This window comes from Panthera pardus, unplaced genomic scaffold (assembly GCF_024362965.1).
Source record: "Panthera pardus isolate Hobbes unplaced genomic scaffold, ASM2436296v1 HiC_scaffold_24, whole genome shotgun sequence".
NCBI lineage: Eukaryota > Metazoa > Chordata > Mammalia > Carnivora > Felidae > Panthera > Panthera pardus.
In genome coordinates this window covers 80,294,581-80,308,532 of record NW_026526810.1, presented here as the reverse complement: position 1 = coordinate 80,308,532, position 13,952 = coordinate 80,294,581, and the positions used below count along the sequence as shown (strand labels likewise).

At 35.5% G+C, this 13,952-nt stretch overlaps 1 protein-coding gene across 3 annotated transcripts in view; it reads left to right on the top strand.

Moving 5' to 3' along the window:
- The window catches only part of SEC23A (SEC23 homolog A, COPII coat complex component), a 67,570-nt gene that overhangs the window by 45,521 nt on the left and 8,097 nt on the right, over positions 1-13,952 (top strand). For all 3 annotated transcript variants that reach the window (XM_053889368.1, XM_053889367.1, XM_019426099.2), the window contains 5 exons: positions 1,443-1,520; positions 4,206-4,367; positions 6,307-6,393; positions 7,938-8,093; positions 10,385-10,450. In XM_053889368.1, coding sequence (XP_053745343.1) covers positions 1,443-1,520; positions 4,206-4,367; positions 6,307-6,393; positions 7,938-8,093; positions 10,385-10,450 — 549 coding nt within the window. The remainder of the gene's footprint in view (positions 1-1,442; positions 1,521-4,205; positions 4,368-6,306; positions 6,394-7,937; positions 8,094-10,384; positions 10,451-13,952) is intronic.

Below are 13,952 nucleotides of genomic sequence, written 5' to 3'. Positions count from 1 at the left end.
CTTTAGGCTATATTTATCAGGAAATAGGTTAATATGCATTTAACCTGGAGGCAGAAGGACTTTTAACATGAAATGAAAAGCAGGAGCATTAAATAAGAATATTAAGAGATGTATTAAAATGAAACAAAATCTGTGTGGTAAAAATACCATTAGCAGAATTTAATGCCATCTTTTATGTATGATTTGTATGTAGGACATATTCTTTACATTTGGCAGAATGTGGAAATATTCATGTATATGTGCTCTTATAAATCAATAAGATTTGGGCAAAAAGAGCAAAGGTCATGAACAAGGAATTAGCAAAAGAGGGAATGCAAGTGACCGGTAAACATAACGAAAAAATTATCAATCTTATTTATAATCAAAGTTAGAAAATAGAAAAAGACAACAATATTTGTCAAACTGGTAAGAATTAGAAAAACACAGTAATGCTTAAGAATTGGTTAGTATTCAGGGAAACAGCATCATAGGTTGTAGGTTTGAATTGTACAACTTTTATAAACATTTGTATAACCTTATATGTAGAAGGTAGCTGGTGACATATATCAAAAACTTAAAAACTTCTTTTTACCTAGAAATTCTACAACTAAGAATTTATCCTAAAGATATAACAGGATAAATATATATGCTAATAGTGAGGGATTAGATAAGATTGTTATGGTGTATATTTTAATGTAGTGGAATACTAGTCAGCTTTTAAAAATGAAATAATAGATTATACTTAGTTATATGAAAAATGTTCAATGGAATAATAGATTATATTTAGTGATATACAAAATGTTAATAATGCAGGGAAAATTTTGGACGTAAGTCTCAAACATGCCCTACTCTGAAAATTAGCCTTGTGGATATCACTGGTTACCCAAGTATAACAACAATGGGCTCCTGGCTGGCTCATTTGGTAGAGCATGTGACTCTTGATCTTGGGTCATGAGTTCGAGCTCTATGTTGGGCATAGAGCTTACTTAAAAGAAAAAAAAAAGATTTCTTGGGGCACCTGGGGTAGCTCAGTCAGTAAGCATCTGACTTTGGCTCAGATCATAATTTCATAGTTTGTGAGTTTAAGTCCCACATCAGGTGAGCTCGAGCCCTGCTTTTGGTGAGCCCCACTTATCTGTCTCTCCCTCTCCCACTCTCTCTCACTTGTGCCCTCTGTCTCTCTCTCAAAAAAAAAAAAAAAAAAAAAAAAAAAAATCCAAACATTTGAAGATGAGTGGTTACTTCATTGGAGCAATATGTTGTTTGCTTCTCAAATTCAAATGTATTTCTTTAGTTGTAATTATTCTCTTGGTAAGTCTATAAGTAATATTCAAATTTTATCCTATATCAGTTATCTGCCTTCTAAAGAGTAATAGCCTTTTAAAAATAGAAAACATATAGGCAAGAGGGTTGTTTAGCTGTGTGCCAGGGAAAATATTGCTAACACATTTTATTTTATTTAGTGTCAGAAATTTGGAGAATATCACAAAGATGATCCAAGCTCCTTCAGATTTTCAGAAACTTTCTCCCTTTACCCTCAGGTGAGTAGATAAAAGGTCCATGTTCTTTTCTTGGTGTTGACAGTAGCATTGGGTCTCATTTTTCCTGTTGTATTTTATTACTCGTCTTATAGAACCTGTTGTATTGGGTTATTCTTTTGGTAATGTTGTAAGTTTGGGATAGCTAAGAAATCACTATTGTGCTTGAGTAGTCAGTGAAAAGTATATAGTATTTTTTTTTTTTTACACCCACCCCTAAATGTATAGTATTTTTATGATGGCCTTGAAAATATTCATCTGTTTGTGGTGAGTAGAAATTTACACTGGAGTCCTAGTGTGGAGTAGAATCAGATGTCAGGCAGATTAACTTTTACTTTCCATCTAATATAAAGGATCTAATTACAGTAGTACCAAAAGGAAGTAACTTTACTGGTCAGCTAGTCTTACAGAACAATCTGATATACCAGGTAAATAGAAAGAGCTGATTTTATGTATCTTAGGGAAGTTTTTCCACTTGGGTAGTTGAATCTACCTGTCTTATTTTGATCGATACTTAAAAAAGTCTAGGTTGCTTATTTATATGATGAATAGCATAGGTAACATTTATTCACCTGAGTTCTGTGTGAAGGGAACTTTAGGAGAATAAAGATGGCTGACATGGATCCTCCTTTCAAGGATCTTTCAGTTTGAAGGGTGTCATTTGAAATATACCTAATGCAGAACAGAAAGAGAGAAATGCTATGAGAGATATGCAAAACTTAAAGGAAATTTAGAGGAATCCTTCCAAGTGAATGTTGTGATACACCTTTATAGAAGAAGGAGCATTTTAGCTCAGTCTGGAATAATGATTATATTGAGATGTGGAAATTTAAATTTTGCCCATGAAAACTTTGCTTAAACCTTCAGCTTTCTTTTCTGAACTACTCTTATTAATATTTTTTTTGAACATTTTTTATTGATCTCTGGTGTAGAAACTTGTTGTTTATGCAGGGAGACTTCCCTAAACCTCTGGTTGCAGGTTTGGAGAACTAGCAAAAGGCAGAGTCTATTTGTTTTAAAGCAGACAGAACCGTTTTGATTTGGAAATCCTTAGGCCTATTAGTAGCAGAAACTAATAGGAAAGAGAATGAAGGCATTAGCCTAATAAGTATTTGACTGAAAGCCATACACTTTCCTTTTTCTTCTCTCCTAACTCCAAACCTTCTCTTTAGGCTTTTGATAGTTGATAGATCTCCCAAGAGATCTGGACATCCCATCTTTTCCCCTCTATTGGAAATAGCAGAGGGCCCAGAAATAATTTTTTTGGGGGGGTTTCAAAGCCTGATGGTCTTCCAAAAGGTGGCATACCTTACATTTAAAGAAGGTCTTTATTTCTAAAATATTTACCCCCAAATTTACCAATTACACATTTCTGTTAGTAAGGAATGGCTAAAGTGGTGAGGGATGAGAGAGCCTCTCAGTGAGTTCTGATCACTGAAAACAGAAAAGGAATGAGAATGTCACTGAGCTGCCTTTGCTGGGAAAGAAGCGTGGACTGAGTCCCAGGCAGGAGCAACACACAAGCACTTGGGCCCTGAGGGCTGAAGGAAGTTGGGAGGAAACTCCAAGACAAATGAGAATTCTTTGGAGAGCTGATTCTGTTGATTGTATCTGAGACTCTTATTCAGTCCTAACTCTTCCCCTTTTGAGCTCTTTAATATGAGGAGTGGGTAGAAGGAAAATGAAAGGAGAAAGAAGTAATGAAAAAAAGTCTAGAGAATGTTTCTTAGGGATGAGGAAGAACTTAAAAATGTGAATATATGTAAGTCCTTTTCTTTTTTTTTTGTCATCGCTGACCCTTCCCAGTACAACTTTTGGGAGCCCTACAAAAAGTAGAAAATCTGTTAATCTACTTTTACTCTTGGAGTCTTTTGATGGTGGTAAGGAATAGTAATAAAAAAGTTCAGAGTTGTGGCCAAAGACATGAGGAATAAAAACAAAGGATGCTGATAATGCACCATGTAATATAACTTAGACCAGAGCAAGGAGTTTTTTGTTCCTATTTTTGTTTTCCTTTTGAGTCACCTCTTTTACTTTAATTTTTTTATTGTTTTGTATATACATACACACACACACACACCTACACACATATTTTTAATTAACTTATTTTTTGAGAGGGAGAGAGTGCACATGTGAGCTGGGGAGAAGAGGGGCAGAGGGAGAGAAAGAGAGAATCCCAAGCAGGCTCCATGCTGCGTATAGGACGCCGTGACCCTGAAAGTATGACCTGAGCCAAAATCAAGAGTTGGACACCCAATGGGGCGCCTGGGTGGCTCAGTCGGTTAAGCGTCTTACTTCTGCTCAGGTCATGATCTCGCGGTTCGTCAGTTCGAGCCCCGCATCGGGCTCTGTGCTGACAGCTCAGAGCCTGGAGCCTGTTTTGGATTCTGTGTCTCCCTCTCTCTCTGCCCCTCCCCCGCTTGTGCTCTGTTTCTCTCTCTCTATATATATCAAAAATAAAATGTAAAAAAAAAATAAAAAAGTTGTACACTCAACCGAGTGTCTTCTTGTTGAATTATATTTTTAAATAACTAATAAAGATCATAGTAAGATTCTGAGGAGTACAGTTTAGAATGTTCTTATTATAACTTGTTTTATTGTGTTAATAGTTATAATCAGATGCTTTTGTAATAGTAAACTGTTGCAATAAAATCAGTAAAACCTATCTCACATGTTTTTTTCTTGTAGTTTATGTTTCATTTAAGAAGATCTCCTTTCTTGCAAGTTTTTAACAATAGTCCTGATGAGAGTTCATATTATCGTCATCATTTTATGCGTCAAGATTTGACTCAGTCTCTAATCATGATTCAGCCTATTCTGTATGCATATTCTTTTAGTGGACCACCAGAGGTAAGAGAAACAGAAAACAAAAATTTGTTGCTGTGATGTGTCATCAAAAAGTGAAAACAATTAAGTTTTTCTTGGAATATAGTTACTACATACAAGAATTTAGTTTAAGAAGTTATGTTACATTATTCATATATTTGCAGATATTTATGAGTGCTTATTATATGCTAGATTGCACTAGGAAATCATTTAAAAAAATAGAAAAATTGAGGTGGAAGAAACTTTTAAGATCAATTTATGCAGTTATTTGGTTGATCAAATTCTGTAGGGTTTATGATTGTTCTCATATCTTTAACGGTGCCCAGAGGTAATGATTCTAGAACCTGTAGCTTATTCCAGGGTTTAGTGTCTGACAGGACATTCTGTCTGAACAAAGCTTCTTGCTTAAAATGTCATTTTCTTGTAGCCTCTCTTGAACATGAGATACAGTTGATTATAAAGATGTATGCTTAGGTGATGATAAAGTTATCCGTGATAAAGCTATGCCATTCCTAGCAAACTGTCCCACTTATTTTAACCTATTATCAAATAAACAGTTTTTTCTATTTTGTAGCTAATGTTGTCTGTTTTACCACTTAAAAGTATATAATGACTATATGTGAAAATAATATTGAAGAATGGTCAGTATAAAGAGGGTATTTATAATATCTCTTGATTCATGATCTCTCGTGATGCCTTTATATACTGTTTTGTAAAAAATAGTTTATAAAACATTCTATTTTGTTACTATAATTTTTTTTTAGCAGTTTGTCATAGTTTCTACTTTTCTAGAAAATATAAGGTGTTAATGTGATGGTCTAGTTATTTATTTGGTCTTGTAGTTCTTTGAATCAGGAAAGAAAGTTTTAGAGATTTTGTTTCTAATTTCAGAGTAATATATGTAAATTTAGATACCTGTAAAATGTAGATTACTGTTTAGAAGAAATCTGGAATCCCACCATCCCTATTACCTGCTGCTGTTAAATTCTAACCTTGCCATTTAATCCATGAACGCCATTAGCTTCATTTACTTAAGGCTTTGCTTTTGGAGTTTTCCTCCTTCCTGCATCATCACCTGCTGTTCCTCTGGATCATTCTCATTAACATAGAACCCTAAATAGCACCCACGTTAAAAACCAACAAACAGAACCACCTTTGGCTTCACATTTTTTCTAATTGCCACCTCATTTATTTGGTCTCAGTTGCAGCTAAACTCAGTAAGTTACTTGAGTAACTGTATGATCTCACCTCACATTCTCTTCTCAACCTAGATTATTCAGATTCTTGTCCCTAACATTACACTGAAACAACTCTTACCAAGCGGCTACCAATGTCCCACATCTTGCCAGAACTCTCAACAGCATTTACCTAATGAGGATTGTCCTTAGAAACCTTTTGTCCTAGGCTTCTCTGACACCTGCAGTACCCACTAGTTTTCCTCCTAATCACTGCCTGTTCCTTCTCCGTCTCCTTTTGCTGACTTCTTCCTTTCAGATCTCTTAAGTGTTGGCATGCTCTAGGGCTCTATCTCTGGATTCTTCTCTGTCTTCCTTTCTCTGAGTGATACAGTATAATCACATAGCTTTAATTACCATCTTTATGCATGTGATACCCAAATTTATGTCATTAATTCTGGCCACTCCCTTTCATTTTCTATTTAGAACTATTTTTCTGTCTCCAAATTTACCCTTTCCCAAGCTTTTTGTCTGTCACTCAGTGGGGTCATCACCAGACTTAGGAGTTATCCCTGATTTTCTCTTGGCTTTACTCTGGTTTTCTATTGTTACTTTAGTTGTGATTTCTCAGAAAATTAAAATATACTGTAAGAATTCATGAAAGCAAGATGTCTTAAGTTGTAAGGTAGAAATTTAAAGTTTTAAAAATATCTTGGAAAGATCTATTTTGTATCTTTAAATAATTTATTTTTCCATCTTCCTCTTCTCTCGTTGTTTTCTTCCATTAGCCGGTTCTTCTTGATAGCAGCAGTATTCTTGCAGATCGCATTCTTCTCATGGACACGTTCTTCCAGATTTTGATTTACCATGGTGAGGTAAGATTCCATAGCATTTAAAGGCATGCATGTGTGTGCAATAAAGTCTTTTTATTTATGGAAACTTTCCCCTCTTCACTAAATGGCTACTGTTTCCTCTATGATAAACTTTTATTTCCATTTTTATAAAATAGGTTTAAATATGATTTTTCCTACTACAGGTTTTTAGACTTCATTTGCAGTTTACCCACCTGTGGTTATTTTGTCCATTTGTCTACATACGATTCAACAAGTGGATTTTACACAAAGCATAGTATTGTGAAAGTAAGGACATCGATGTAAACATAGGAGTATAATACTTTTGATTTTACCTGAAGACCTCAAGAGGAGAAAAGTCTGCCTTTGTCAGTAGGCAGGCTTTCCCTTTCATTATTTCACGTAATCATTTAAAAAGTATTCTGTATGATGTGTATAAAGCACTTTATTCTTAAAAATATTCCACATGATCTAAAAACTCATTTAAAGCATAAGTGAATTAAAATTTATACCTTCTCTTAATTGGAATGGTAAATTATTGAAAAGAGAATATTTGAGTAGTCAGTAAACTTTAATTCAGTTCTTTAGCAGAGGTCTGTTCATTCCTGCACTTACTCACTCAGCAATAATTAAATGCTTTCTCTGTATAAGAAAGTACTGTTTTCTGGATGCCTTGAAAGATAGAGATTCGTTTTTCATAGACCCACACTCAAACTTCTAGTCTAGAATTATAGTAACTTGTGCAGATTTACTTTTCCAATTGTTTTAGTTGTGATTTTAGATTTGCACTGTAAGAGTAGAGGTGTTACTCAAAATATCCTTTTGAGTAATATTATCTAGACCTTTTAAAAGATTTACTGATTATTGTTTTTAATTGATATCAGTACTAATGTCCTTTAATTTTTAAGAATAATGCCTATTACATGACAGAGTGAAATATTTTGCTTGTGTGTGTGTGTGTGTGTGTGTGTGTGTGTGTGTGTGTAATTTTAAGTAGCTTGTTAATGTAATTAAAGGAGAAGTCTGAAATGCACATGACTGTTCCTCTGTTAACTACAAAGATATAAAGTGATGCAGAGTATGTATTGACTGATGCAGTTAAGTTAGAAACCAAACCAAATTTAAATTTTTGGTTGATTTAATCCCATGCTTTTTGGAGCCATTATCTTAATAAAAGAATTGACTCAGATGCTCTTTCCAGGCATATTTATAGTGTTATTGCTATTATTATTAAAGTTTTTATGTTTTCATGTCTTGCTAGAATGTAACTCCATTGATAAAGATTTTGTAATAGTCGGTGATTAATTTTGAAGTATCTGGGAAGTCTTCTGTTAGCAAATTTTCTGGTTTATTACTTCTTTTTACTTTTAAAGGAGAAGTAACCTCATTTTTCATCTATTTACTCAAAAATACTGAAAGTAGTATTAATTTAAAACCTGAGATAAATGAAATAATGATCTATAGTTTTTTTTATTTTCTGAAGATTAATTCCTTTGTAAAAATCTCTTAAAGATTTTGAATAGGTAAGAAATTAAAAGTAATAATTCCTTTAATTGTTTTAAAATTAGACCATTGCACAGTGGCGCAAGTCAGGATACCAAGACATGCCAGAATATGAAAATTTCCGCCATCTTCTACAAGCCCCAGTGGATGATGCCCAGGAGATTCTTCACTCCAGATTTCCAATGCCAAGATACATTGATACTGAACATGGAGGTAGCCAGGTAAGTACAGTTAATTTGCTTGTTGCTAGTTTTGTAATGAGTTGTTGCTATTTGCCTTCTGACTTTAATTTGAATAGACTGCTTCCCAAGGCAAGTAAAAGAGGGAGGAGATGGATAGGAGGAGGTTTACAAGGGAAAATATGCTTGCTTTTTGCCTTAGCTTTGAGTGCAAAGCAGTGGTTATTGACTCGTTACCTAAAGCTAGCAGTTTCTCCCATCTTCTGCTACCAGCCCAGATTTAATAACAGAGCCAGGATGGTGTTATGGTGGTTTGTCTGCTTTAGCTGAGCAAGAAGAGCAAGTTGGAAAATAATTTAGTGTACCTTTTTCAGTGTAATTTTCTTTAATCTGTGTATTTAATGAAAAAGTCTATGAATATGAAGTTTATGGTAACAATTTTTTGTTTTCTTCATTCTGTCATTTCAGTTTTGTAGAAAATTGTCACGTAATAGGAAAACATTCTGATATTACAAAAGGCTTTGTGGTTTTTAGAATTATTAGGATTAAATAAGATACATGTACATATACACATGTACATATATGTGTGCATATAGCCTTTCAGAAGGCTAAGTTGAAGACCCCTTAACTTAAATACACTCTTTTTTTTTTAAATGTTTGTTTATTTCTGAGAGAGAGAAAGTGCAAGCAGGGAAGGGACAGAGAGAGAGGAAGACACAGAATCCAAAGCAGGCAACAGGCTCTGAACTGTCAGCACAGAGCCCAACGTGGGGCTCAAACTCATGAACTGCGAGATCATGACATGAGCCAAAGCTGGACACCCGACTGACTGAGCCACTCAAGAGCCTCCTCCCTTCCGCCTTTTTTAATTTAATTTGAGGTTGAGAGTAAGTGGGGGAAAGGGGCAGAGGGAAAGACAGAGAATCTCAAGCAGGCTTCATGCTCAGCATGGAGCCTGATGTGGAGTTCAATCCCATGAGCCTAGGATCATGACCTGAGCCAAAATCAAGAGTTGGATGCTCAACCTACTGAGCCACCCAGACACCCCCATACACTTGTTTTTTTTTTTTTGTTTTGTTTTTTAACTTTGTTTTTATTTATTTTGAGAGAGAGAGCAAGCAGGGGAGGGACAGAGAGAGAGAGAGAAACAGAATCCCAAGTAGGCTCTATGCTGTCAGCATAGAGTCCGATGTGGGGCTCAGTCTCATAAACCATGAGATCACGACCTGAGTAGAAATCAAGAGTTGGACACTTAACCGACTATGTCACCCAGGTGCCTCAGGTGCCTCTGTACACTCTGAAAACACTTTTTACTTCTCCCTTGTAATTTTATTAGAATTATAATAAAGTAATTATAGATTATTATAAGTTTGTTTCTCTCCTCCTTAAAGGCAGGGATCTTGCTTCATTTATTGTCGTATCCATAGTGCCTAGTGCAGTATTATAAAGTAGGTGGTAAATATCAGTAACTATTATTCAGAAATGATAGCAGTTATTTTTAGGATTTTATTATATTTATAATAGGAGCTACCATGTATTGAGAATTTGCAAAGCTGATAGTACTTTACACACCTTATCCCATTGGACCCTCCTAACAATTCTGTTGTTACCTCCATTTTACAGATAATAAAACCAAGACTTAGGTTACTTGTCGCCAAGGAAACACAGTAAATGCAGAAACTGGGATTTGAATCTAGGTGTTCTGACTCTAGAGCCAATTTTCTTGTGTTAAGCTGCTTACTCATAGAGTAGAAAATGATTTTGTGTGGTACTTAATTTCAAAAGATAGGACTGCTTGTGTTCTTCCAATATGAAATTATATTCATGCCTGGTTCTCTCATCAATGTCTTACCATCTTACCATGTATAGTGCTATTTTCTGCTTTTATTTTGGTTATTATTTTTACAATGATGTGACTTAATGGATAGATGGTTAAAATGTTAGGTAACTTGTCTTATGGAATAGCCTGCAGTTTAAAAAAGTTTGAGAGTCATTGTTTAAAGAATGTATAGGTCACTTTTTGGAACTTCAAACCTCTGATGATGTTTCAGACCAAGTGTTTAGTAAAATTCACACTAATCTTGTCCTACTTGTTGCACACATAATTTTTATATACTGAATTTTTGACTAATTTATTATTTGTTGTTATGAATGTATGATTTAGAGAGAAGAGGGTATATTTATTTGTAACATGTAGTGGCCTACTATTTCCAAAATTAGTTCATTTTTAAAAAGTTGCCTTTTAATTAAATTTTAGATCACATAATGTATTTGTTTGGCTCATATTAACTAAATCTATTTTTGATGGATGTTATTTCTTTTTTGCTTTTAAGGCCCGTTTCCTGCTTTCAAAAGTCAACCCTTCCCAGACTCATAATAATATGTATGCCTGGGGACAGGTAAGTGTAAATAGTGGATCTTGGAAATTATTTCTTTATGTATTTAAAGTTTGTCATTTTAATGAGAACTACACATTTTCCTACATATTTGCTAATGATTTCTGTTGCAAAAGTAATGAAAAAATGAGTAGAAAATCGAATTAAGCATTTGGTGTCACCATAGAAAGTAAAAAGTAATTATGTCAAATAGAATTCCTTCATATCCCGAGTTTAGTACTACACCCTTGAGACAAAAAGCAATATGGTATATAAGATAGGAAGTGATGATTTAAGCTAATACTAGGACATGAACTACAAAAGGGCCACACATAGTAAGTTGGAGAGGTCAGGGATTGTAATTGAATAAGAGTGGCAGGAAGCCTGGAAATCATTGTTAATATATTTTAATTTTTTTAAATGTCCTACCTCTTGATACAGTATATCAACATTTATTGAGTGTCCAATGTACAGGATTCTGTATTGGTACTTTAGAGTACATAGTGATCATCCTTTTTTTTTTTTTTTTTTTTTTATGTTTCAGGTTCTTATTTAAATTCTAGTTAGTTAACATACAGTGTAATACTTGTTTCAGGAGTAGAATTTAGTGATTCATCGTTTTTATCATCCCTGCTTTTTTTTAAATTTTTTTATTTTTTTAAATGTTTATTTATATTTTGAGAGAGACAGAGACAGAGCATGAGCCGGGGAGGGGCAGAGAGAGAGGGAGACACAGAATCTGAAGCAGGCTCCAGGCTCCGAGCTGTCAGCACAGAGCCTGACATGGGGCTTGAACTTACAAGCCATGAGATCATGACCTGAGCCCAAGTCAGACACTTAACCAACTGAGCCACCCAGGTGCCCCTTGATCATCCCTGCTTTTAAAGAGTTTGTAGTCTAGTATTAGGAAAAGATACATATCTGAGTAATTAAAATACACGAGTCAGTATAAGATACGTTCTTTTAGAAAGATATAAAATATAGAGGGTTTAGAGAAGGAAGAGAGGAAGAGAGCACATGGTGGCAGCAGGAGACAGTGTGTGATAAGAAAAGAGCTCAGGAGAGGGGACATTTCCTTATAGAATGGTTACTATTTGAAGAAGTAGAAATTGTATGAGGAAGGGAATTCCAGGTAGAGGACAGTAAGGTACAGGGACATATAGGGATGAATAGAACAATAAACTGGAAATGTATTGTGCAGTTAAATTGTAGAGGATTTTGAATGCCAGATTGAGTGCTGAGGAGCTGAATCTATTGGTAAGTAATAAAACATTTTTTGGGCAGAGGAGCAAATTTGAGTCTTAGAAAATATAGTTGAATCTTAAGATTAATTGAGAACAGTCTGTAGGTTGAAACTATATTTTGAAGTAATCCAAATGAGGGGGATTGAAGGCAAGATAGTGAAAAGGAATAGATTTTGGTGATATTTTAAAAGTGGAACCAGTGAGATTTGCTAGAAGTTGTAGGAAAGTAAAAGTTACTCTAAGGCAAGATCGCTAAATGCAAAATCTGAATTCTGATTGGATTCTAGATTAGAGAAAACAGCTATAAAGAACATAAATGGGATGATTTGTATCCCATTTGAATATGGACCATATATCAGATACAGGTATAATATTAAATTTCTGGAGTGTGATTCTGCTGTTGTGGTTATATAGGAGGGTGTCCTTGACCTTGGGAGATATATCCTGAAGTGTTTGGGGGTGGGGCACCCGATTGGCTCAGTCGGTTAAGCATCCGACTTTGGCTCAGGTCATGGTCTTGCAGTTCATGCATTTGAGTCCCGTGTTGGGGTCTGTGCTGACAGCTTGGAGCCTGAAGCCTGCTTCAGATTCTGTGTTTCCCTCTCTCTCTGCTTCTCCCCTGCTCGTACTCTGTGTATCTTTAAAAAATAAATAAACATTAAAAAAAAACTGTTTGGGGGTAAAATATGAAGTGTTCAACTTACAGAAATGATTCAACAAAAAAAAAAAGGAGAGGAAGAATATATAGAAACAAAGCAAATGTGGCAAAATAAAATGTTAATCAGTGAATTTAGGTAGAGTATGTGGGTGTTCATTGTACTTTTTTCTCAACTGTTCTGTAGGTTTGAATTTTTAAAAAATAGTTGAGGGAGGGGCGCCTGGATGGCACAGTCAGTTAGGTGTCCAACTTCGGCTCAGGTCATGATTTCGCAGTTTGTGAGTTCAAGTCCTGCGTCGGGCTCTGTGCTGACAGCTCAGAGCCTGGAGCCTGCTTCAGATTCTGTGTCTCCTACTCTCTCTTCCCTTCCCCCACTTGTGCTCTGTCTCTCTCTATCAAAAATAAATAAATGTAAAAAATAGTTGAGGGAGTACAAGGTAAATGTAGGGTTTTGAGCCTGGGTAACTAGGAGAACATGTGCCAGTAAGTGGGAAGGTAGAGAGAAAACGTTTGATTTTACGCACGTTGAGTTTGAGGTAACATCTAGATGGCCAAATTGAGCAGGGTGTTAGAAATTTGCGTTTGGTGATGAGGCAAGGATGTGAAAGTTGATCATGGACAAGTTATATTTAAAGTCATCGGTGTTACTTGTCCAAGGAAAGTGCAGAGAGGCAGAGGAAGGATGAGATAAAACCTTGAGGAAGTACAAGTGGTAGGAGTATTTTATAAATAATCACAGAGGTGGGAGGAAAATGAAAAGAATACTATACCATGGCATAATAGGTGAGGGAGGACTTTATAGAAAAAAGAAGCAAGAGAGTTAACAGATTCTGAGATGCTGCAGATGTTTGAAGGAGGATGAGGGTAGATGGATTTCAAGGGTCATTTGTGGCCTTGGTAAGCAGTTATTTTATTTTATTTTATTTTATTTTATTTTATTTTATTTTATTTTATTTTATTTATTTTTTTAATGTTTATTTATTTTTGAGAGAGAGAGTGTGAGCAGGGGAGGGGCAGAGACAGAGGGAGGCATAGAATCTGAAGCAGGCTCTAGGCTCTGAGCTGTCAGCACAGAACCAAACGTGGGGCTCAAACTCATGAACTGTGAGATCATGACCTTAGCCCAAGTCGGACATTTAACTGACTGAGCCACCCAGGCACCCCTCTGGTAGGCAGTTTTATTTTATTAAAAAAAAAAAAATTTTTTTTTAACGTTTATTTATTTTTGAGACAGAGAGAGACAGAGCATGAACGGGGGAGGGTCACAGAGAGAGGGAGACACAGAATCTGAAACAGGCTCCAGGCTCTGAGCTGTCAGCACAGAGCCCGATGCGGGGCTCGAACCCACCGACCGTGAGATCGTGACCTGAGCCGAAGTTGGATGCTTAACCGACCAAGCCACCCAGGCGCCCCTCTGGTAGGCAGTTTTAAATAGTGGTTGAGTAGAAGATAGATTGTAAGGAATTAGTGGGTGCTAAAGAAGTGGAGGTTGTAATTGTAAATGGTTCTTTTGCAAATTTAGCCTGATTTCAAGTAATAGGATAGAAGGTTGATTGTTATTAGGGTAAAGGCACGGAGTTTATTTGTAGACCAAATATAAGATGCTGACAAAATAACAGCTTAT